This window comes from Alexandromys fortis, unplaced genomic scaffold, assembly GCF_014885135.2.
Source record: "Alexandromys fortis isolate MF-2015 unplaced genomic scaffold, M_Fortis_MF-2015_v1.1 scaffold_9, whole genome shotgun sequence".
NCBI lineage: Eukaryota > Metazoa > Chordata > Mammalia > Rodentia > Cricetidae > Alexandromys > Alexandromys fortis.
The window spans coordinates 2,013,622-2,035,106 of NW_026067892.1; the positions used below are offsets into that span (position 1 = coordinate 2,013,622).

The 21,485-nt window shown below is 46.7% G+C and overlaps 1 protein-coding gene across 1 annotated transcript; it reads right to left on the reverse strand.

Moving 5' to 3' along the window:
• Positions 1 to 3,848: 3,848 nt before the first annotated feature.
• Positions 3,849 to 21,207, reverse strand: Srpk1 (SRSF protein kinase 1). Its single transcript, XM_050140779.1, has 13 exons — positions 21,103 to 21,207; positions 20,342 to 20,429; positions 19,462 to 19,549; positions 18,391 to 18,497; positions 17,568 to 17,733; positions 15,740 to 15,765; positions 15,128 to 15,341; positions 14,344 to 14,757; positions 13,819 to 13,919; positions 11,925 to 12,032; positions 10,247 to 10,316; positions 7,377 to 7,469; positions 3,849 to 6,091 (listed from the first exon to the last, which is right to left on the reverse strand). Exons 2-13 carry the CDS (start codon positions 20,408 to 20,410, stop codon positions 5,907 to 5,909), a joined length of 1,641 nt encoding a protein of 546 aa, XP_049996736.1. The 5' UTR covers positions 20,411 to 20,429; positions 21,103 to 21,207; the 3' UTR covers positions 3,849 to 5,906.
• Positions 21,208 to 21,485: the final 278 nt, after the last annotated feature.

Here is a 21,485-nt window from a genome sequence, read left to right on the forward strand (position 1 = left end):
CAGGAAAGTGGCTGGTTCTCTTCTTCCACCATATGGGTCCCTGGTATTGACCCTGGGTTGTCGGGCTTGGCAGGAAGCACCTTTACTCACTAGGACATCTTGCTGGGCCTGTATTTTTTTAATTGGCTTTTTAAAATTGTTTGATGTTTTTTTGTTTTCTGAAACAAGGTTTCTCTACATAATAGCCCTGGCTATCCTGAACTTGCTCTGTAGACCAGGCTGGCCTGGAACTCATAGAGATCTGCCTGCCTCTGCCTTCAGAGGGCTTGGATTAAAGGCTTAATCACCACCACCATCTGGCTTAACTGGCTTTTAAAATGTCATTTTATAACTTAGTTGTCTTTTGTCTTTTCCCTTTTCAGGACATTATTTCCCTGGCAAAGAAAATCATAACTCAGATCTTCAGAGACGAAAACTTTCCCTCCAGCTTCCTACTCTCAGATCTTTCAGCCTGAGGCACAGAGTCCCAGGACAGGGTAGAACCGGTCAGTCTCCCGCTGCGCAGACGACTGTCCACAGCAGGTGCAGCAGTCCACAGGACGGCAGTCAGGGTTGAGTGGCTGAGGGTGCTTCCCCACAGAGACCCACGGCCTCTTCTCAGCTAGCATTTCCCATCAGCAGGCTACCTCACTCTCTGGTGACCTCTCTGCTGGACATTAGGTTTATGATCCACGTCTGCGGGTCAGCAGCGCCCCTTTGCCTTCCCTTGTTTTCATATTGCTGCCCAGACAGATATGGATAAGGAATAGAGAGCAAACATAGGCTCAGGAATTTCCCAAGTTCAGCCGGGCAGTGGTGGTGCACGCCTTTAATCTTAACACTTAGGCAAAGGCAGGCAGATCTCTGAGTTCGAGGCCAACATGATCTACAAAGTGAGTTCCAGGACAGCCAGGGCTACACAGAGAAACCCTGCCTCAAAAAGCAAAACAATATATATGTCCCCCAAAAAGGCATTCCCAAGTTCAATCTGACTCCTCATTGGAATCAAAACTTGTATTTCCCACAGTGCCCAGCGTCCCAGCCAGATGGCTTCTGGCTTCAGAAATTTGCCATTTACATAGAAATAAATTTCCACAGTATGATCTAGCATTCCTGTGAGAAATTTGGGATTTGAAAAGCCTGCTGGGTGATCTTCTGCCAGGGAACAGACATAGCTGTGTGCTGAGCAGCCCTGTCAACTAGCTCAGAGCAGACAGGCTCCAGAGGGAGGAGCCAGGAGGGCGTGACTCTTGCCCAGCATGCACAAGGCTGCGGACCTGACCCCCAACACTGACAAGGCAGGGTGGTACACGCCTATAATGCCAGCATGTGGTAGCGGCAGAACCAGTAGGAGTGCAAAGCCATCTCTGATGACAAAGCAAGTATGAGGCCAGCCTAAACTACTTGTCTCAAAAACCTAACAAAATCTCCCTACACAACAACTATCAGATGTGGTGGAGTTTCCTTAATTGTTAAGGCTGAAGATCTCAAGGTTACATACATCGATGTAAAAACCAGTCTCTGGATGGGATGAACTTGGACTCTTCAGTCTTCTCTACGGCCTTCACTAGTCACCACACAATGACCCATGGCCCAGAAGCCAGGGGCTCAGCACAACACTGACCTGACTGTGGCACAGCAAAGCTGGTGGGATCTTCAGACTGTTGACTTCCTCCTCCACAGGCCACTCAGGAAAAAAGCCATGCCTCTTCCTCCCCCAGTGTGTGAGCAGATGCATGTGTAGAACGTACACCAGAGGCACATGTGCTTGTTCATACAATGTCTCCACATAGTAACTTGCTATGCAGACCAGGCTGGTTTTGAACTGTGTCACCTGCCTGTCTCTGTGCAGGGATTAAAAGTGTGCTACCACGCCTTGCTTTCTCACTGAACCAGGAATTTACTGGGTGAGCTTCAGCGATGGGACTATAGCCGCCTGTCGCCACACCAGGCTTGTGTGGGAAATCCAAATTCACTAAAGCGTCGTCTTCCCGGGTCTGGGGTCCTTTAAAAGCTACCTTTTTACACTGGGCTGTGGTGGCACAAGCCTTTAAACCCACACTAGGGAAGCAGAGGTAGATGCAGTGGCAGAGGGATCTCTGGGTTCAAAGCTAGCCTGAGTTCAAAAAACCCGTCTCAAAAAAAAAATGTTACTTTTTGCAGTTCCTCAATTTTCTGCTGAAATGGGTGTCTATTAGAACACTCTGCTGGAGCACAGGTTACATTCCAGAACTACTGGCAGTCTTGTTTCTGAGATAGGAAATACTTTGTTACAAAGCTGTTTGTCATCCCGGCCTAAGAGCCGATCTCCACACCAGCCCAGCGCTACTGTTGTGAGCAGCACACACTGGTTTTGCAGCAGAGGACAGGAATCCATTCCTGAAAACTTACTCTTGCTAACCTCAGAACACCAGAGCAGGGTGTACCTTGCCCGTTTCCAACCCAGCCACCCTCCTCTATACCCGTGTCTCGGCAGCACAGGAGAGCAGCTTACTGCATAAAAATGGCAGACTAGACCCAGTTAGACTAAAGGGGAAACTGAGGACGAGAAATCAGATGGGTTCCGTGTAGTCTTAGAAGCCCTCTCTGCCCCTTATAAGAAGCAGTCACGTCTGTCCACACAGAACTGAAGCAAACACTTCCTTGCCTAGAATTTCAGAACTTGTCAAAAAGTGGGTACGGTGACCACAAACCTTTAATCACATCACTTGGGAGGCAGAAACAGCCTGGTCTACATAACTGAGTTTCAGGACAGCCAGCAAGACCCTGATTCAATAAGCAACAACAAAACCCTAAAACAAGAAAACAATCAGTTTAACTATTTCCAGGCTTCTGTAGGAAACTATATGTAAAATATCCAGTTTAGGAAATCTCAGTGGCTGCAGAGCACGCCTCTCCACCAGGCCTTTGGCTTCCATCGCTTTGCTCTGCAGAGTGTGGTCACCAAGCTTCTCTGGTGTCACAGGTCTTATTTCAGAGCCCATGGAAGTCCAGGCACTAACTTCAGCATTCTCATCAAGCTGAAGACTTGCAAGGGCTCAAAAGTTAAAAACAACACAAAGTTGGGGGTGGGGTGCATCAGTACTCAACAAGTAACCAGAGCAGGACACACCCTTTTCTGGGAGAAACCCGGCATAGGCTTGCAACCCAACACATGGCTTAGAATGAGCACTGGCCTAGCATGAGCCAGGGCCCTTGGAGGGGGGCGACGACGACTCACCACTGCAAATGGACTCTACAGAGGGCCCAACAGGCTATCCCAATAAACTGCCTAGCCCTTCTCTGGTTAAGCTACCAGGCCTTAGAAGAGTGCTTCTTCTGGCCAGGGGTGTTGTCTCTAGGAACCTACCACAGGGAGTGAATTCAGAAACTACACTGGGCCCTACAAAAGTGGCTCCATCAGAAATGTGTGCGCTTGCCGGGCGGTGGTGGCGCACGCCTTTAATCCCAGCACTTGGGAGGCAGAGGCAGGCGGATCTCTGTGAGTTCGAGACCAGCCTGGTCTACAAGAGCTAGTTCCAGGACAGGCTCCAAAACCAGAGAAACCCTGTCTGGGGGGGGGGGGGGGGGGGAAGGAAATGTGTGCGCTAGCCATTTGATAAGCTTAGAGCAGCAGTAAAAACCCTTCACACAAAGATGGGAAAGAACAGCGCACCCACACACATACACGGGTGAGGCTGCCAGACTGGCATTACATATCTTCCTGTTGCTCATTTTTTGGTGGATAGGGTCTCACTGAACCTGGAGTTCCACAGACTCAGCTAAATAGGCTGGCCAGCAAGCCCCAGGGATCCTGTTCCCATCCCCTCAAATATGCAATACTTCATTATCTGCTTGCGCAACAAAGACAAAACTTCGGTAGACAAGCAGGTTATTAAATACTCTTTATTGATCTGCATTTGTGAGGACAAACAATGGACTCAGTAGAAAGAATATAAAACATATCAGGGCTTTATTCTAACCAAGAGCCAACAGCAGTCCTCCTGTGAGTGAGACCTGGCCTCTGCTGTGTCCACTGTGCTCAGCCAAGCTCAGGGAGGCTGTGGATGGGCACACAGCTCCTGCTGCTGCCTTGCCTCCTCCAGCTCCTCCTGGGTCCTCTGGCTCCTCAAGCGATAAAAGGAAAGCCCTTATTTTGTGGGACTCATTTCCAAAATGAAGTTCCAGGTTCTCCCATTAAAATTTCCTGTGGTATCAATGATTAAAACAGGCCTGCTGTTGGCTTGTGTTTCTTGGTTTTGTCACCTTAATGTCACTAGGAGTCCTGTAATCCTGCAACTGGGGTTTGCCAAGAAGCAGTTTCAGGTAGGTCTGCTATTGCTTTAGATGTCAATACAGTTGACAACCCAGAGTGGATTAGAACGGACGTAGGGTTTCCCTGCCGTTATGTGACGTCATCTGCTCCCTTTATTCTTGATAGGTGCATAGATAGCCTGACTTAAAACTTTCTACAGAACACGCCTGGTTCCAGGAGTAACCAATCACGAGCCAATGAATGGCTGGCCAGTTCCTCAGGTGAAGTCGGTGAGTTACAAGAGCCTCTAAGTGTAAAGCCAATCACAAGGCGACTCTCTCCCGTCTGTGGCCGGATTCACTCAGCTTGCTAGGAGAGACTTGGCTTGTACTCCTGTGGCTTTCTGCATGTTAGAAAGTGAGCTGTTTCCGAGAGTGCTATCACCAAGACCCACTTGGTCCTTGCTAAACTAGCAAGCAGCCTTTCTGTGACCCTGATCCTGCCCCCTTCTGATGCTCACTTCACCCGAGGAACACATGTTTAGGTAATCAAGTTTATGAGGCGGAACCTAAAAACAATTCACAAAACCTTTTTCCATTAAGTAAAAGCCTCAAGTACATTTCAATCATCTCAAAATTGTAGTTAGAAACTGACATTATACAAGGAAATAGCAGCATAGGATGGCTGATGTCAAAACCAACATGGGAAAAAGAAAAGAGCCACCGTTTCCCCTCGGTTCTTCTCCCAGGGTTTCATTAAAGACACCGAGCCTCTGAGAACTGAGAACAGCAAAGCCACCTGGAGAAAATGCATCAAGGCCAGGATTCCGGAGCTGCCCGGGAAGGACTTGGAATGCAAGACACACCCCAGACAGGACAGCTCTGAAGCCCACATCTCCAGTCTGGATCACCCCCCATGTTCTAGTTACAAAATAGTAAAGCCAGTGGGCGTTCAAAGCAGGAAGTGCGGAGCAGAGGCTGCCTTAGGGCAGCAGAAGACACACAGAAAGGACTATCTGCATAAGACCTGAGGCTCTTGGGGAACTTTCACTGGTTCTGTTCTGTCTGCCATTAAAAATCAGAAGCAAAATTCCAGGAACGTAGTTCTGACAGGATGAGAGAGATCTGACAGTGCTTTCAGCGGCGATAAACTGGTACCCAAACTTGTTGCACATCGAAAAATGTAGCATAAAAGTCGCAGGAAAAAAAAATGTGAACATAGAAAACGCAGAAAGAATCCAGGAAGATGACGCAGCCTGGATACAGCACGTTTAATGTCTCTGCTGCTCACAGAACTCACACCCTCCCCTCCTCAACCTGGTGCTGGCAGCAGGATATGCATCAGAAAGTTGACTCTCAGAGTCAGCCAAAAAGGATGGACTCACATCTCCACAGCTCTGCTGGAAAGGGCTGACACCTAACTAGAAGGGCAGGGCAGAGGGTGAGGCTGTTCATACTTTCAGTCTTTGGCAGAGCCCAACTAAGGCCAAATTCACCTAGAATGCCCAGTGGCTGTGGGATTTCCACAGGGTCAAGGAAGCAAACCCAAATGAACATGTTGGATTAAAAAAAAATTGTTTTGTTTTTAAGAAACCCTTGAAGAAAGAGCTTCACCCTGAAAAGGGAAGAGGGAGCATGTCAGAGGGGAGGGCCGGAGGGTCAGCCTGAGGAGCTCTGCTGCAGTGCACGAGGGCTTAGGAATTCAGCCAAGGGTGCCGGAGGCACTCAGCGGCGGTGGCTCTCTTCTCAGGAATAAGCTCCAACATGGGGAGCAGGAAATCTGTGAAGCCGGCGGCCTCTTCCTGGGGCCACTCATACTTCTCCACCAAAACCTCCAGAAGGCCCCAAGGCTTCAGCTTGGTGATGTGTTTCAGGTCACCTGTGGGAAGACGGTACAAGGCTCACAGTCTAATCTCATGGTAAGCTCAAGCGTCATGGCATAAACAACTGACTTAGTCTTTCTACAGCACAACAGTCTAGCAAATGTTGCTTCTACAGGAGGCAATGATTTCCAAACATAAAGCTGATAGCACGACAGACAGACAAAATGACAACAAATCTGGAGACTGTCCTCAGGGGCACCGCTCTGAAGGCTCAGGTGATCGGCTCCTTGGAACTGACCTCTTTTCCTTCAACAGGTGGTGCTCAGATCCCATCCAATCCTTGGAAGCTGCCGAGCAGTTTTTGGAGGTACCTGTCTTGTCCTAACCTTCAGTCTGTGGGCTTCAGCCTCTCAGGCAGCTGAGAATTATAGGGCTAAGCCCCTGCCTTAAGTGAGGAACTTCATAGGTGGTCACTCAACAGCTTCCTTGGGTAAATGCTACTTAAAACCCTTCTCATATAATGAGATTGGGGATCTTTTTCAAAGGACGCATCCTGCTCAGGTCCCTCAGCACTTGTTGGCCGCTGGGGAAATGGCACGTGGCCCCAGAGAGACAGCAGACCGGATCCCCAGACCCTTCCAGGTTCATTTTCCCACTTCAGTTCCATCTTTGATGTATAAAGAAACAGACTCGAGGCTCAGGCCTACAACCCTAGAACGGAGGAGGCTGGCAGGAAGACTGCCTGCGGCTGAGGTGAGGTGAGCACTGCCCTAGGCTAGAGAACTACACTGTCTAGAAAGTGGAGCCGTTCCGACTAAGGCAGGTAGTATCCCCTTAGTCTTTTGTTTTACTGGGGATGGGTCCTTACGCTGAGGCCTAGACTGGAGCGGAACAACTCCTGCCTCAGTCTCCTGGGGGCTGGGATTAGAGATGCGCACACCAAGCTCAAGCTCCTAACAGCACAATCATGAAACTCAAGTGTTGTTTGTCTCTATGGAGAATGTACTCAGACACTCCCAGGGCTGGGACAGTGTCCTTGCCTGTAGGAGTCTTAAAATTACTACAAGTACATGCTCTTAAGCACTGGGCCATCTCTCCAGCCCCCTAGTGTGTTGTTTTTAAGCAGGGCTGGAGGATGCACTATGAACCCTACCTGGAATACATAGGAAGATACCACCCAAACCCAACAGTGCCAATGTGCTGAGCTCCTGCCCATACCATCCAGTGCTTGCTAAGCCACACTGGGTATACCCAAGGCACACACTCACCTTTCTGCAGAACAAGTGTCTCATTTTAGACACTTTTACCCCTTATTGACTGGGAACAAACACTTTGTTTTACCTTTTTTGGTGAAAAATTCCTTGGAATATTTTCCCGCCACAATGAGCTTGCGAGGCACCTTCCCCAGAAGTTCTATGATCAGGGCGATGTGATCTGTATGGGCAAAAAACAGAGCAGGGATGAAACACATGGCTCTGGACACAGCACACACATCACTGTTAGGGCACTGCACACTTGCTTCCTGTCCCAAAGAAGAAATGGACTCTATGTAATGCAGGGTCCACTCCAATGTCAAACACCTCAGCACTGCTCAGCCTAGACTCTGGTTCTCACCAGAGTCAACCTTGGTAGGAGAGGCTCTGCGCCTTCAAGTTGTGTCCCTGAGCTTGTCACCCTGAGACTGAGAAGTCCTGAGACTATTTCCAACTGTGGCCAAAGGGCCTTGGAATCCAGCCTATCAGCTCCAGCCCGCGCCAGGTGGGCCAAGATAGACCAAGACCAACAGGATCAAGGTGAAGCGGTGAACAAGGCTTTCTGTGGAGAGCTTTCCCAAGGGTGAGCAGGTTAAAATGACAACGGATAAAACCCAGGTGTGCAGGGGAGACTCAGAGGACCAAATGACCTTGGGCCCTGCTGGCCTCACCGCAGACCTCCTCGGCTGGAGACTGACACACACACACAGCTTTACTTTAGGTAACAAACCTAGCCCAGTGGGTTCTTCAAGCAGAGGAGAGAGCATGCCAGCATCCCAGACACCATAGCTAAATAATGACACACACATTTGCCAAATGGCAGCACATGAACAGACGCCGAGGGCTGACCTGATTTGAATTCTGACTGGGGATGGAATACCAAGGGCAGGTGCTCCCCCTGGCTCGGGCCCTTTCACATGTTTTAGTTTTCAGTTTGGTGGTGCAAGGCCCTACTCCATGCAGCTCTAGCCAGCATGTATATTCTGTAGCACACGCTCTCTACAGAAGAGATGTGATGGGGCATCTAAAAGCTCCATAAACCTACAGCTCTTAACTTCTAAGACAGTGGTTCTCAACCTTCCTAACGCAGTTCCTCATGTTGTGGTGACCTCAACAATAAAGTTATTATAATCACCATTATCTTTATTTATACTTGTACCTATTTCTGTTTGTTTTTTGAGGCGGTTTCTCTGTGTAGCTCTGGCAATTCTGGAACTCACTCTGTAGACCAAGCTGGCCTTGATATCACAAGCAATCTACCTGTCTGCTTCCTGAGCGCTGGGATAAAAGGCGGGCACCGCCACAACCATCCCCCCACCAACCTGGGCATATTATTTCCATTGTTACTTCGTAACTAATCTTGCTACTTTTATGACCCATAAGGTCAATATCTGATATGCAGGATATCTGCTGTGACCCCAGTTGAAAGGGTCATTTGACCCCCGAAGGGGTTGAAACCCACAGGTTGAAAACTGTTCTAAGAGAACAAAAGCAAGCAAAGAACAGGAAAGTCAGCATGGACACCGTGTGGTGTGACGGGTACCCAGGAAACACACCCTCCCTGCACTGGGCAAACAGACTCGTAACCGTTCAACTGCTAGCACATCGCAGGCCATTTCCCACAGTCCTTATGAATCTCAGCAAGCTGCGCCGCCTATTAATATCCGAAGGGAACCATGCCACAGGGCATTCCCGGTCCCACAGAACACAAAGCCACACGCAAAGCGTGACAGTGGAAGGCACATTCTTCACCCAGGTGCCATCTGCCAGTGCCTTACCCTGCAAACTCACTGGAGAAACCAAGAGGCCAGGCATTTCCGTCATCATCTTTTTCAATCCCCTAGGAATCTGGATAGTGGCAAAGTCAGATGCACCTAGCTGTCTTTTCCATGCCCTCAGGACAGAGCAACTGACTGTATGGGCTTTTCCTATGGGCCACAAAATTTAAATCCACTATATTTTAATTTAAAATGAGATTCTATACAACTTATAAGGAAATAAATAAAACTTTAATTTCTAGAAAAGGGAAATGCTAAATATTATATATGGAGGAGAGTGTCTGCCTCCAAGTGCCACAGTGCTGCAGATTAGATTAAAATTACTGACTTCCAAATCAACATGGAGGCATAAATGAGTGAGTCAGACTTGAGCTGTGGGGAAAGCCACTGTTTTTTCTGTGTATTCCTGGCTGTCAGGACACTAGCTCTGTAGAGCAGGCTGGTCTTGAACTCAAGAGATCCACCTGCTCCTGCCTCCCAAGTGCTCGAATTAAAGGCACGCCCAGCTAAAGTCATTGATCTTCAAAGGATGACAAGCAGATGTTAAAACTAAGCAACCCACCCACCCCAAACTGGCAAGTAAGTTGTAAGCCAACCAATTGTGGATGTCAGAGCTCTTTAGTATTACTTTCTATAAAAAAGGATGATCTTTAGCTGGGCATGGTGGTGCACGCCTTTAATCCCAGCACCCGGGTGGCAGAGGCAGGAGGATCTCTATGAATTCAAGGATAGCTTGGTCTATAGAGCGGGTTCCAAGACAGTAAGGGTTGCACAGAAAAAAACTGTGTTGAAAAAAAGAAACAAACAAGGTGATCTCATACAGCCCATGCTGGCCTCACACTTGCTGTACATGAGGATGATCTTCAAGTTTCAAGCCTTCTGCCATCTCTCCAGTGCTAGGCTTATAGCCACCTCCCTTAGTTTGAGCAGTGCTGGAGACTGGGCTCCGGGCTCTTGCATACCAACCATGCACTTCAGCTACTGGGCTGTCAGTCTTTGCTATCATTTCTTGTCTTCCTGCATGTTTCCTTAGTGCTGGGATGACATCACTACCCCGTCAGCTCATTTCTCCTTGTTTCAGTGTCTGGCACACTCCTCCCACAGTATCGAAGACCTCTGTGCCAGGAAATGACCAGTAGAAAGAGTAACTACACACAAACAGCGGGGAAAGGGAACTCACCTTCATCTCGTGTGTAATCCTCCCCTGAATGAGGCTCAAACAAATAGTCACCTGTGGCTAGTTCAAAGGCCTAAGAAAGAGACAGCACACGACAGTATCAAAGAAACAGAATGCCTTTGCAAAGCCTTCTGCTATGTTGTCAAAACTAGATGACCATTTGAAAAACGTCTAAAATAATTAGAATACAGAAAAAGGAAAACACAGAACACAACACCAGAATAATTGTAGCTATACAATATATTATATATATATATATAATAATAGTTTGCATTTGAACAGACAGAAGAGGTTCTGAATGCTCCTTAAAACAATGTTTAAGCAGGGCAGTGGTGATGCACTTGGAGCACCTGGGAGGCAGAGGCAGGTGGATCTCTGAGTTTGAGGCTAGTCTGGTCTACAAAGTGAGTTCAAGCACAGCCAGGGCTACACAGAGACCATGTCTTAAGAGAGAAAAAAACAAAACCAATGTCTAAATTGCATTTTACTCATTAATTCGGTGTGTGTGTGTGGGGGGTATCCTTAGGATTTGGTGCTCTTTCCCAGCATGCATGTCTCCGAGTTTGAGCTCAGGTGGTCAGCATGAATACATGTGCCTTCACCAACTGAGCAGCCCGTGGGTCTAAAGTTCTCAATATTCTAGTCACCAAGAAACCATCTGAAATGACAGATACCCCAATGCTTCAGATCTCACCATGACATTCTGTGCCCCAGAGATATGACCCTTTAATATGACACTGTCCTCCAGGCCAAGTTTCCCTCTGGCCAGCAAAGGGTACAAGTAGGTGTTAGGGAGTCCGTGTACAAATCAGGAGAAGAGCAGCTCCCTCCTGTGTTAGAATGTGAAACCATCTAGAAATGGAATCTACACTCCAGATTACACTGAACACTGGGATTTTCCTAATTTCATGTCTAAATTAACAAAATGTGTGTGTGTGTGTGTGTGTGTGTATTTTTTAAGACAATCTTGACTATGTAGCCCAGGATGGTCCTGGATTCTTGCCAATCCTTCTGCCTCACAAGACACAGCGAATCCTCCCCTCTAAGTCTCCATTCTCTTTATTTACTGCTGAGGACTGATGTGCCCACACTCTGATCCCGTGTGACAAAATGAAATCACAATTAAGCTGTGCACACTGACATCAGGCACCTTCCCTGGTGGTGACACTCCAACAGGAGAGTGGCCTCCCAGACTCTTTCTAAGTCTGGCCTTGATCTGTACTTTAGTAACAAAATACTAAGTTAGTACTCCTGACTCCTTAGGGGCTATGGTGACCTCCAAATTCATCTTGTAGCCACCAAGTCAGAAGCCTTGTAAAGCAAAGGCACCCGTGGTAGTCAGGGTCTTTCTGAGCGTGGAGAGCTTTGGCTCAAGTTCCAAATGCGTGCCCTCAATAACCAACTGCGGTACAGGAGCCCAGTCAGGAAACAGCACACCAGCGAAAGCAATGATTCACAGACCTGTGGGTGACTAAGTGACACAGATGTCTGAGGAGCTGCTGAATGCAGAGAACCCAAGCCTTTCCAGGGGTGTCCCTAGCGTGCAAACAAGCTAAGAGCTCAAGGACGCTAGTCATCCACCAGTACAAAAGAACACACGGACACACTGGTGACCACTGCGTGTTCCTCTGCAGTTCCTACTGTACTGCCGACAGCACACAGGGAGGGCAGCAGGGCTTACCATGCAGGCAGTGCTCCAGATATCAGCAGGCGTGTTGTAGCCAGATCCGATCAGAACTTCCAAAGACCGATACTGCCTTGTCTGGATATCTTCAGTGAAATGCTTGTGCTGAGTAATTCAAAGAGCGCAGAACTTTAACAGCCATACATCTGACAAAGGAACAACTCAGGACTGCTTAATAATGGAGACTGTTCTCGGAAAGCATCATCTTCATGCTGCTAGCCCTGAAACAGCTCTGCCTCACTGCTACTCCAAATAACTTTAAACAACTAATGAATCTCTCTCTCCCTCTCCCCCTCCCTCCCCCCCTCTCTCTCCCTGTACGAAAATTCAGAGATCTGCCTGCCTCTGAGTGCTGGGATTAAAAGCATGTGCCATATTAACCCAGCTAAAGATGACCCTTAGTTTAGTTTAGTCATACAGATTTAGAAATAACAATAGCTTTATCAAGAAATCAAAAATTAGAACCAGTGTGGTGATGTACACCTTTAATCCTAGCTCTTGGGAGGCAAAGGCTGGCAGATCTTTGTGAGTTTAAAGCTAGCCTGGTATATGTGGTGAGTTCCAGAACAGCCAGGACTACGAGACTGTTTCAAAAAGCAAAACAAAGAAATCCAAACCAAGCAAGCAAACAAATAATAAAAGTACACAGAAAAGGGGTCAGCAAGAAGGCTCGGCAGGTGGGGTAGCCTGCCAGCAAGCATGAAGCTCTAAGATGGACCTCTCAGGCCCACCAGGGAGGGGGGGAAGGGAAGGAAGGAGAGAGGAAGAGTCTCTAGCAAATTGTTCTGACTTCCACAGCCAGAGCTATACAGAGAAACTTTGTCTCAAAAGAAGGAAACAAAACAAAGTCCTAAACAAGCCAAGTAGTCCCAGCATTTGGGGAGCAGAAGCAGGCAGATCTCTAGGTGTCTGAGGACAGCTTGGTCCACAGAGCAAGTTCCAGAACAGCCAAGACTACACAGAGAAACCTTGTCTCAAACCCTCCCCCCAAAAAAACTTGTTTAACAAGATATAAAAGATACTATATAGCACATAACCACAACTACAACCAATAAAAAACCTTGCTTAACTAGATATAAAAGATACCATATAACAAATAAAAATCCATAATTACATATATTCTGAAGGTAAGCCTTACAGCACTGTTCATCAGAAGCCTTTGAAACAACATAAAGCAGCACACAGCTACTGATGCAGCAGCCCCACATGTGAGACCCGACCTCGGGGCAGCTGCTCAGGACACTGCACAGACACTGTTCTAAGAGCTCTAGGTACAGTGACTAGGGCACTCACAGCACTACAGTCACACTACAAAGCCACTGAATCTCACACCAATCACTGGTGAACAAAATATGAAATGAATTTAAACACATCACTGAAAGTGGCCAGGCAGTGGTGGCGCACGCCTTTAATCCCAGCACTTGGGAGGCAGAAGCAGGTGAATCTCTGTGAGTTCGAGACCAGCCTGGTCTACAAGAGCTAGTTCCAGGACAGACTCCAAAGCTACAGAGAAACCCTGTCTCGAAAAACCAAAAAAAAAAAAAAAAGAAAGAAAAGGGGGGGGGGGGAACGCTCACTTTGAGAATGGAGCTGTGGTTGGGGAGGGGAAGGAACATGTCGAAGTGAGTAAGGAAGGGTAAGGTCGAACAAGTGGATGTAAGTGGACGTGACTGCAGCTGAGTAACGGGGGACTTAGGGGACTTGACAGTCATTTGTTTCAAATATCATCTTCCATTCCATATGTTCATAAATATATTGAACTTTTCCAAAATAAAGGAAGAATGAAATACTTAGTAAAATCCAGTCCATAAACACAGATGTCTTAGTGTAACTAAATCAAGTGTCCTCACCCAATCATTTTAAATACAGCAATAAAACAGGTGTGACTTACCACCCAGCAGGCATTCCCAAGATCTGCGATCTTCACTTTGAGTTTTTCTGCATTTTTTGGCTCAAGGGGATTAATAAGAAAATTTCCAGCAGTGAATTTTCCTATAGACAACAGCCATTATCAGTAAAAGGGTTTAATGAACACAAGATAGCCTAAGGGAAACAAAGGTCTACAAGTTACCACTTAGAGGCCCCTCCTCCAGCCTCTAATGAAACTTCCTAAGACTTGCTAAGTTTCTAGAGCACAAGGCCCCTGTAAAGCTATGACTGCAATGCTCTCTATCCATCTACTAGCCACAGATTTACACACTACAAGTAACTTGGACAACTGCTTCCTGGAGATGGAGCTCAGGGGTAGTTTTTGCTCAGAGTACACAAAGTCTGGTCCACTCCACCCCCACCACTGTAACAAACACCCCCTTCCCCAAGAAAAATCCAAACTAGATGCCTGCTGTGAAAATGAAGTTTGCCTACAAATTCAAGAGCGCACTGTGCAGGGCAGGGCAGTGGGGTGTCTGTGTGGTACCTTTGTTGTCCAGTGGTCCATTATGCTCCTGTTCCTGCTCATCTCCAGAAGGTATCTCTGCCCGAATGCTCTCTTGAAGTTGGCTGATGTCCTGTTCAATGAGTGACTGGTCTACAGAGGACTGGCACACCATGGTCTCTGACACCTCAGACGTCACGGCTGTGCAAGAGTCTGTTTCTTGAGATGCACTGCTATCTCCATTTGAGGAGTTTAGGAAACTAGGTTCCTGCTTCAAAGTGTGGGCATCACAGTCATTAGCATTATGGAGATCTTCATTAAGCCTCAATGTTTCATTATTACTGTTTTCAGTGTAATTAACGATTCCAATTACTCCATTGCAATTAATTTCTGCTGTACCACCCTCTACACCACGTTCCGTGAGTGTCTGATCCTGGCCAATGGAACTTGACTCTTCTAAGGAACAAACAGAAAAGGACGCATGTGTGTATGTGCCAGTGAACAACAGAACAATTCTCACAAGGCTAAACTAGCTTCTAGAGCTCTTACTAAGTGCCATAAACATAAGATTAACAGCCCTCTGACACCTACTGATGGGAGGACAAAGATCTCATCCTCACCCAATGGCTACAAAGTCTCTCTCTACCTCTGGAGAAGAGAGCAACAAATTACGCTTTCCTGCCATCTGCCTGGCATTATCATAGATCTCAGCTCTTACAGGACACCCCCAGAGATGAGCTGCAGACACGAAACCACACATTACAGAACAGTGATAAACCGATGCTCAGGTATGCCATCAAGTCATTGTTCAACGCTCTATTTATACCAAGTTTCTCTTGGGTCATTTTATTAGGTGGGTTCTCTGTCAAGGGTCTTTCAACAGGACTCTCTGATGCTTCTTGCTTGTTAGGTCTTTTTTGCCCAGGGCCCGACTCTTTCTCCATTTCCTCAATTTCCTGCATTCGTTTCTCTAGTAATTCTGCCTGGCGCTTCTGCTTCTTCTTCAATTTCTTCTTCTTATTCTTTGACATTTTGTCAGCCTGGCGGAGATCACAAACAGATAAAGTCTTCAGGTGGCTAATCCATTACCCCTGGTTGGAGACAACTGTTAACTTTAATTATTTCCTAATTAAATTCCACTCTTTCCCTAGCATTCCATTAACGTAAATGCGCAGAACTTATGAAATTGAACAAATGGCACTAGCAAGTTTCCATCTTCTGTGCAGTCTGGGGACTGGGTCTCTCAGGCACCTCTATTCACAGAACCCTCACCAGAACCAACTCGCTGACGGCGCAATGAGAGTACTGGAGAAAAACATTGAGGGCAGGAATGGCCCTTTCCCCTGGTTTCCACTCTAAGTAAACTATGCCCATCCATATCATGACCATGCCCAGCACCCAGGAGTTAAACACAGAAGCACTGTATGCTTATACTTACTGGCTTAGGCTGCGGAGCAGTACTGACTGAAAAGAAAAGAGAAAAAGCAGGTAAGAGCCCTGGCACAGACAGGCAAAATGCAGACTGGGAAAAGACACTGCCAGGTGGAGGCTCATCTCTCCCATAGCCTACTTTCTCTATGTGATGTTGAGCAAGCTGCATTTTTTAAAGGAAAACAAACATGCATATAAAGAGGCCAAATTTTGTCTACGAAGTTTGTTTTTGTTTTTTTTTTTTTTGGGGGGGGGGGTGTTTCGAGACAGGGTTTCTCTGTAGCTTTTGGAGCCTGTCCAGAAACTAGCTCTTATAAACCAGGCTGGCCTCGAACTCACAGAGATTCACCTGCCTCTGACTCCCAAGGGCTAGAATTAAAGGCAAGTGCCATGATTACCTGACTAAAGAAGTGTCTTAAAGACAGGGCCTCATCATGCAGACCTGGCTGACCTGAACCTTTCCATGTGCCTGTCTGCTGAAACTAAAGGTGCCCACCATCGTGTCCAGTGGAGCAACCTTTAAAGACTGTAAACTGCTTCTCCACCAGTACCCATCTACCCAGAGTCGGCTTCCTATTTAATTCCACAAGTGGTGCTGCTCAGAACTGCTCCCCATGCACAAGCACCCAGGATTCCCGTCTCTTCAAGGCTCCCTTCTGTACTTGTCAGTTCTAGTTAAAAAGAAAAAAGTATAGCCATTGTGTTAACACACATGGTGGGGGTGAGGTGCTTCGTGCCACAATGTGGAAAAGAACTCTATGGAGTCAGTTCTCAATCTCACCCTTCTATGGGATCCTGTCAACAGGCTTGCACTGCAGACCCCTTTACCTGCTGGGTCACTAAGGTTAATCTAGGTGACATGGAGAGCTATATAACCACCATTAGGTACAGCCAATAATAGACCAGCTTAGGCATGGTGTCCATCTTCCTTTCCTGGCTGTGGTTTAGGTATGACATAAAATCCATTCTTTCCATCTTTTAACACTGAACCCCACTCATCAGCTTTCATCTCATCCCTTCTTCCTTGCCAAGTGATGTTAACACAAGTGTCAAGAAACACCGTACAACACAATTACACTACTAAAACGGGAACCTGCCCCTCATGTGGAAAAGCTGAAATCACCTCCCACTGAGCACAGTGCTGTGAGGAGTTACCAACCGCTTCAATGGGAAATTTAAAACCCACAATTCCTGTTTAAGGGAAAATGAAACCAAGTGACTCGGTCCTGGTCTCATAAATGAAGACAAACCAGCAGTTCTCCTGGCCATGGGGTTGACTGAGCACGCGTTAGCACTGCATGCTACCCAAGGAGCAGCCAGGTCACACACAACCGCTACAATCCAGGCACGGAGGCGCGTAAAGCTGGATCAGGAATTCAAAATTAGCTTGGGCTATTGTATAACAAGACTCCTAAATTAAAATTAGGGTCAGAAAGATGGTTTGGCAGGTAACGATGCTGCTGATCCTAACAACCTGGTTCTGATCCCCAGGCCCACATGGTGAAGAGAATCGACCCCTTCAAGTTGTTCTAACGTTCACACACAAAAAAGCTGCCCCTACAAAGTAAAGAAGGTCAATAAAAATATAAAGTCTACCAAATAAAACCACTTTAAAACTATAATGTGAGACAGCTATTTTACTATAAAGCATATTTTTATCTAAAAACAACCCCCCACTTTCTTCCCATCTGGAAGAAATACTGAAGTCTTTTGAATGCTGCTATATTTCTAAAATATTTATCGCTAAGTGAGCAGTGTTCATTCCACTGTCTTGCGACCAAATACAAACAGAAATTCCTCCTGCAGTTTTTGATTGAGCCAAGCTCCCCACACACCTGCAGACCCAGAAGGAGGTGGGGCTCCAGATCGTTGCCATTCTGTAGCTTCAGCAGCCAGTCTCCGAATGTACTGGTCGTTCACTGACAACAAGATGTTTTCTGGTTTGATATCAGTGTGGATGATCCGGCACTTGGTGTGTAAGTAATCCAGACCCTGTAGCACCTGAATGGGAATAAAACAAAAGCCTCACAAATAAATAAATAAAACTAAAAACAAACAAACAAACAAACAAAAAAAACCACACAAGTTTTCCTGGGGGAGTGGGAAAAAATCACAACCCACTTAAAACAGAGATGAAGAAATGGCTCAGCAGCTCTTCCAGAGGACCCAGGTCTGATTCCTAACACCCAAAGGGCAGATCACAACCACCCCTAAAACTCAGTTTCAGGGAATGCAGTGCCCTCTTCTGGCCTCCGCTTACACCAGGCATACACGATACACAGACATATAGGCAAAACACTCACACACATTTAAATAAAATAAAATAAAAAAAGCAGAAGCACAATGCCCAGTTTTTGCATCTGGCATTAATCAGGGACAAACTTGGGTGTGTGCACGCACGCGGCAGACACTTCGAGGGAGTCATTTCCTAGCCTCAATCCTTGTTTCTACAATAAGAAATTTTGTTAGAAACAGGAAACACCTGATATTTTTATATAAAGATACAATAAGCCAGGTGTGGTGGTTTATGATTTAAACCCAGCACCTAGGAGACAGGCAGGCAGAGTTCTGGGGCAGCAGGGTCCACACAGTGAGATCCCCTAGAGAGACAGAGAGGGGAACGGAGGAATCCCACACAGCAAGGACCAACAAACATACTTGTTGAATAATCTTTTTGACACAAGGCAGCGGAAGCCCCTGGTAGTTGGACTTGATGATCCACTTGAGTAGATGGTGTCCCAAAACTTCAAACACCATGCAGATGTCTGGGGCTCATTAAGGAAGAAAAGGTAGGCGAGACGTGGATTCAATTCCTAAGTCCTGAACTTTCAGTCACAGAACTACCTTGAAAACACAAAGCAGCCGACAATGACGCGACACCACCAACGAACAACCGCGAGGAAGGACGTCTGGGACAAGTGCACACATTAACACACTTGGGCGGAAGCAAAGGAGAATCTGATGTGAAACAGACAAAACAGCAGGCTCAGGGTCGGCCTCAGGCCTCTTCTGGAATGACAGGCTACACTCCCACCCTCACAGGCTCACAAGTCAAGAACACGCTCTTCTTTAGCACAGAACTTAACTGAAAAGAAGGAAATGCCAACGTGTTCTCCTGTGTGTCTACTAGTGTGGAGCATACCTAGTGTTCTGTGAGAAGACAAATGCCCCAGCACTGGGCTACCCCTCTCCACCAACATTTCTAAAAACAGGACTCTGACTATGTTCAGCCCGATACCTCTGTACAGCTCTCCACGCCGGTATAGCACACGCAGCAAGCACGCTGCACAAGCCCTGAGGCAGTGGAGACTTGGCAGCCATGCTGATACTGCCAACCCCATCTTCATTACAGCCTGGACAACAAAAGGAAGCCTAGGTTCCCAAGAAACGGCCAAATCCCAGGCTCCTTACAGGGTGGCTGTGCAACAGTGGAGGAACAAGAAGCCCTTAGTGTTCGACTAGCACCTGCTACTATGCAGTCCAGGCTGCCCTGATCTGGGGCGTGGAAGAAGCACCACTCAGAGGTGCCACCAAAGCTTCACGATGAGTTCAATCCTCAGTTCCAGAAAGAACTGACTCAGAGTTCTCTTCTGACCTCCAGTTTGTCATGATATTGACATGTTTGCAAGTGCAATAATGAAACTTACAGGCAACACACCCGTACACATAGTTTAAAAGATAATAAAATTGCAAAGAAAGAAAAAAACAAATCAAGTTCTTAAAGGATACGTGTTCCATTAACACCTGATATTTTAAAGTCATCTAGTAGTTGAACAACCATTTCTCCATTTGGATCGTTCGGGTCTGAATTGCGAACCTGGATTGGAAAGAAGCCGTATTAGCACAAATGAAGCAATACAGTGGTCAGTCAACAGGGAGGAGAAGCCTCACTACACACTGCTGTTACCCCAGTTCACCATAAAAAGGACAAGAAAGGCTTCCGGTAAGATAAACGTGTGTTTCCAGGTATAAACCCAATCAAAGACACTATATTTGTTCTGGTTCGGTCAGGGGTTATTGAGCTGTGGGTCGTGGCCCCTTTGTCAAACTTGTATCTCTAACAGTATCTGCGTTATGATTCTTAATAGTAGCACAATTACAGCTGTGAAGTAGCGACAGAAACAACTGTATGTATGGGGTTACCACAGCATGAGGAACTGTATTAAAGGGTGGCAGTGTCAGCAGGCTGAGACCACTGCTCTAGGCAGTGTCTCTTTTGACAGTCTTACTATGCATCCTCAGCTGGCTGTGAACATCAGCATGTCTCTGCCTCCCAAAAACGCTGGGTCTAAAGGCACGCGCCACATCAGGCAGCCATGTCTTTACGATATACAGTAGGCATTACAAACTTACGTAACTTTTCCTTTGACCAGGGGTATGAAAGCCACTCATGGCAGGGCTGTGTATAAAGTTCTGCTTACTGGAAACGATGGGGGTAAGTGCTTGTAAGACGAAACTAACCATGGAATCTATCAATCCCTACAACACGCAGGGAACAAACCCTTCATCTTCCTGTGGCTCCAAGGAGCACTGAGTTTGCAGTAGCCCTTGTCTATGTGATGCTGAGACCGGGCACAGACTCCATGCCACACAGTGACCTCACACTTACTGATTTCAGCAGTCGGATTTCATCTAGCGCTGTTTCTGTGTAATGTTCGGCACTTTTAACTACTTTCATTGCCACAAACTTCTTTCCCCTAAAAAAAAAAAAAAAAACAAAAAGAACAATGAAAACAACTCAGACTAGATTATTAGATTATCCATCTTTTATCTTTATCGCTAAGATTTAGTGGTGACTGATAAAATGAAGATTTTCGTGCACCTAGGAGTGGCACACACTGGTCAGACTGAGCTAATAGAAGGCATGCCAGGTAATCTCAGACACCGAACATCTCTAGTTAACGTCCACCTTCTGATTATGCAGACAGCTAAAATCCTTCATCACAGTTAAGACGTTATAGTAAAATAATTTTGCATTGGTTGGCCTAATTACCTGGATTTTTAACTCTACTCCAGTGAGAAGACAACAATGGATTTCTATTATACAGCATTAACTATGCATGCAGCCTTGAACCTGGCAGCGCCACCTGCTTTGCTCGCACATTTAGTCAGTCTCTCGCCCCTGGGATGGAGCGGCAGTGTGACTGACTCTTCATAACGGGAAGGCAGAGGGCTGGCCACTGATAAGCCCACTGTGCTTCTGTAGCAACCTGTGCCACAATGAAACCCACTATGTGTCATCAGCAAACGAATGCTAATTATTCATCTATAAAAAAGGAACACAATCTAGAGACAGACCTAGATCACCTCTGGGATGTCAGACAAAACATGAGGTTTATCTCAATCCTTCCCAGAGTCACGCAAACTTACAGAATATCCCACGACAACCACACTGTTGAAAAGTGTCCCCAGCCCAGCTTCCGGATCACATGGTATCTCCCGTTAAACAGATCTCCAATTTTCACAAGGTGATAACCTCCTGAAAGAAAGGGGGGGGGGTTTAGCAGAGGAACCCTCATACCTTGCATCCTGTCAGCACCACGTACCATTTACTGAAGTCTACCATGATCCAACTATGAGACTCTTCAGTCAAACCCACCAGTGTCACTCATCTCGCTGCGAGGAAACTGACCCTGATGATCGGCATTACCTCAGCCTGTGCTCACAGTCTACAATACTGCTGGTCCCTCAAAAGGCCAAAGCTCTACTATAAAACAAACCAATCTATTATACTGGTCACCTCAAAAAGCGCA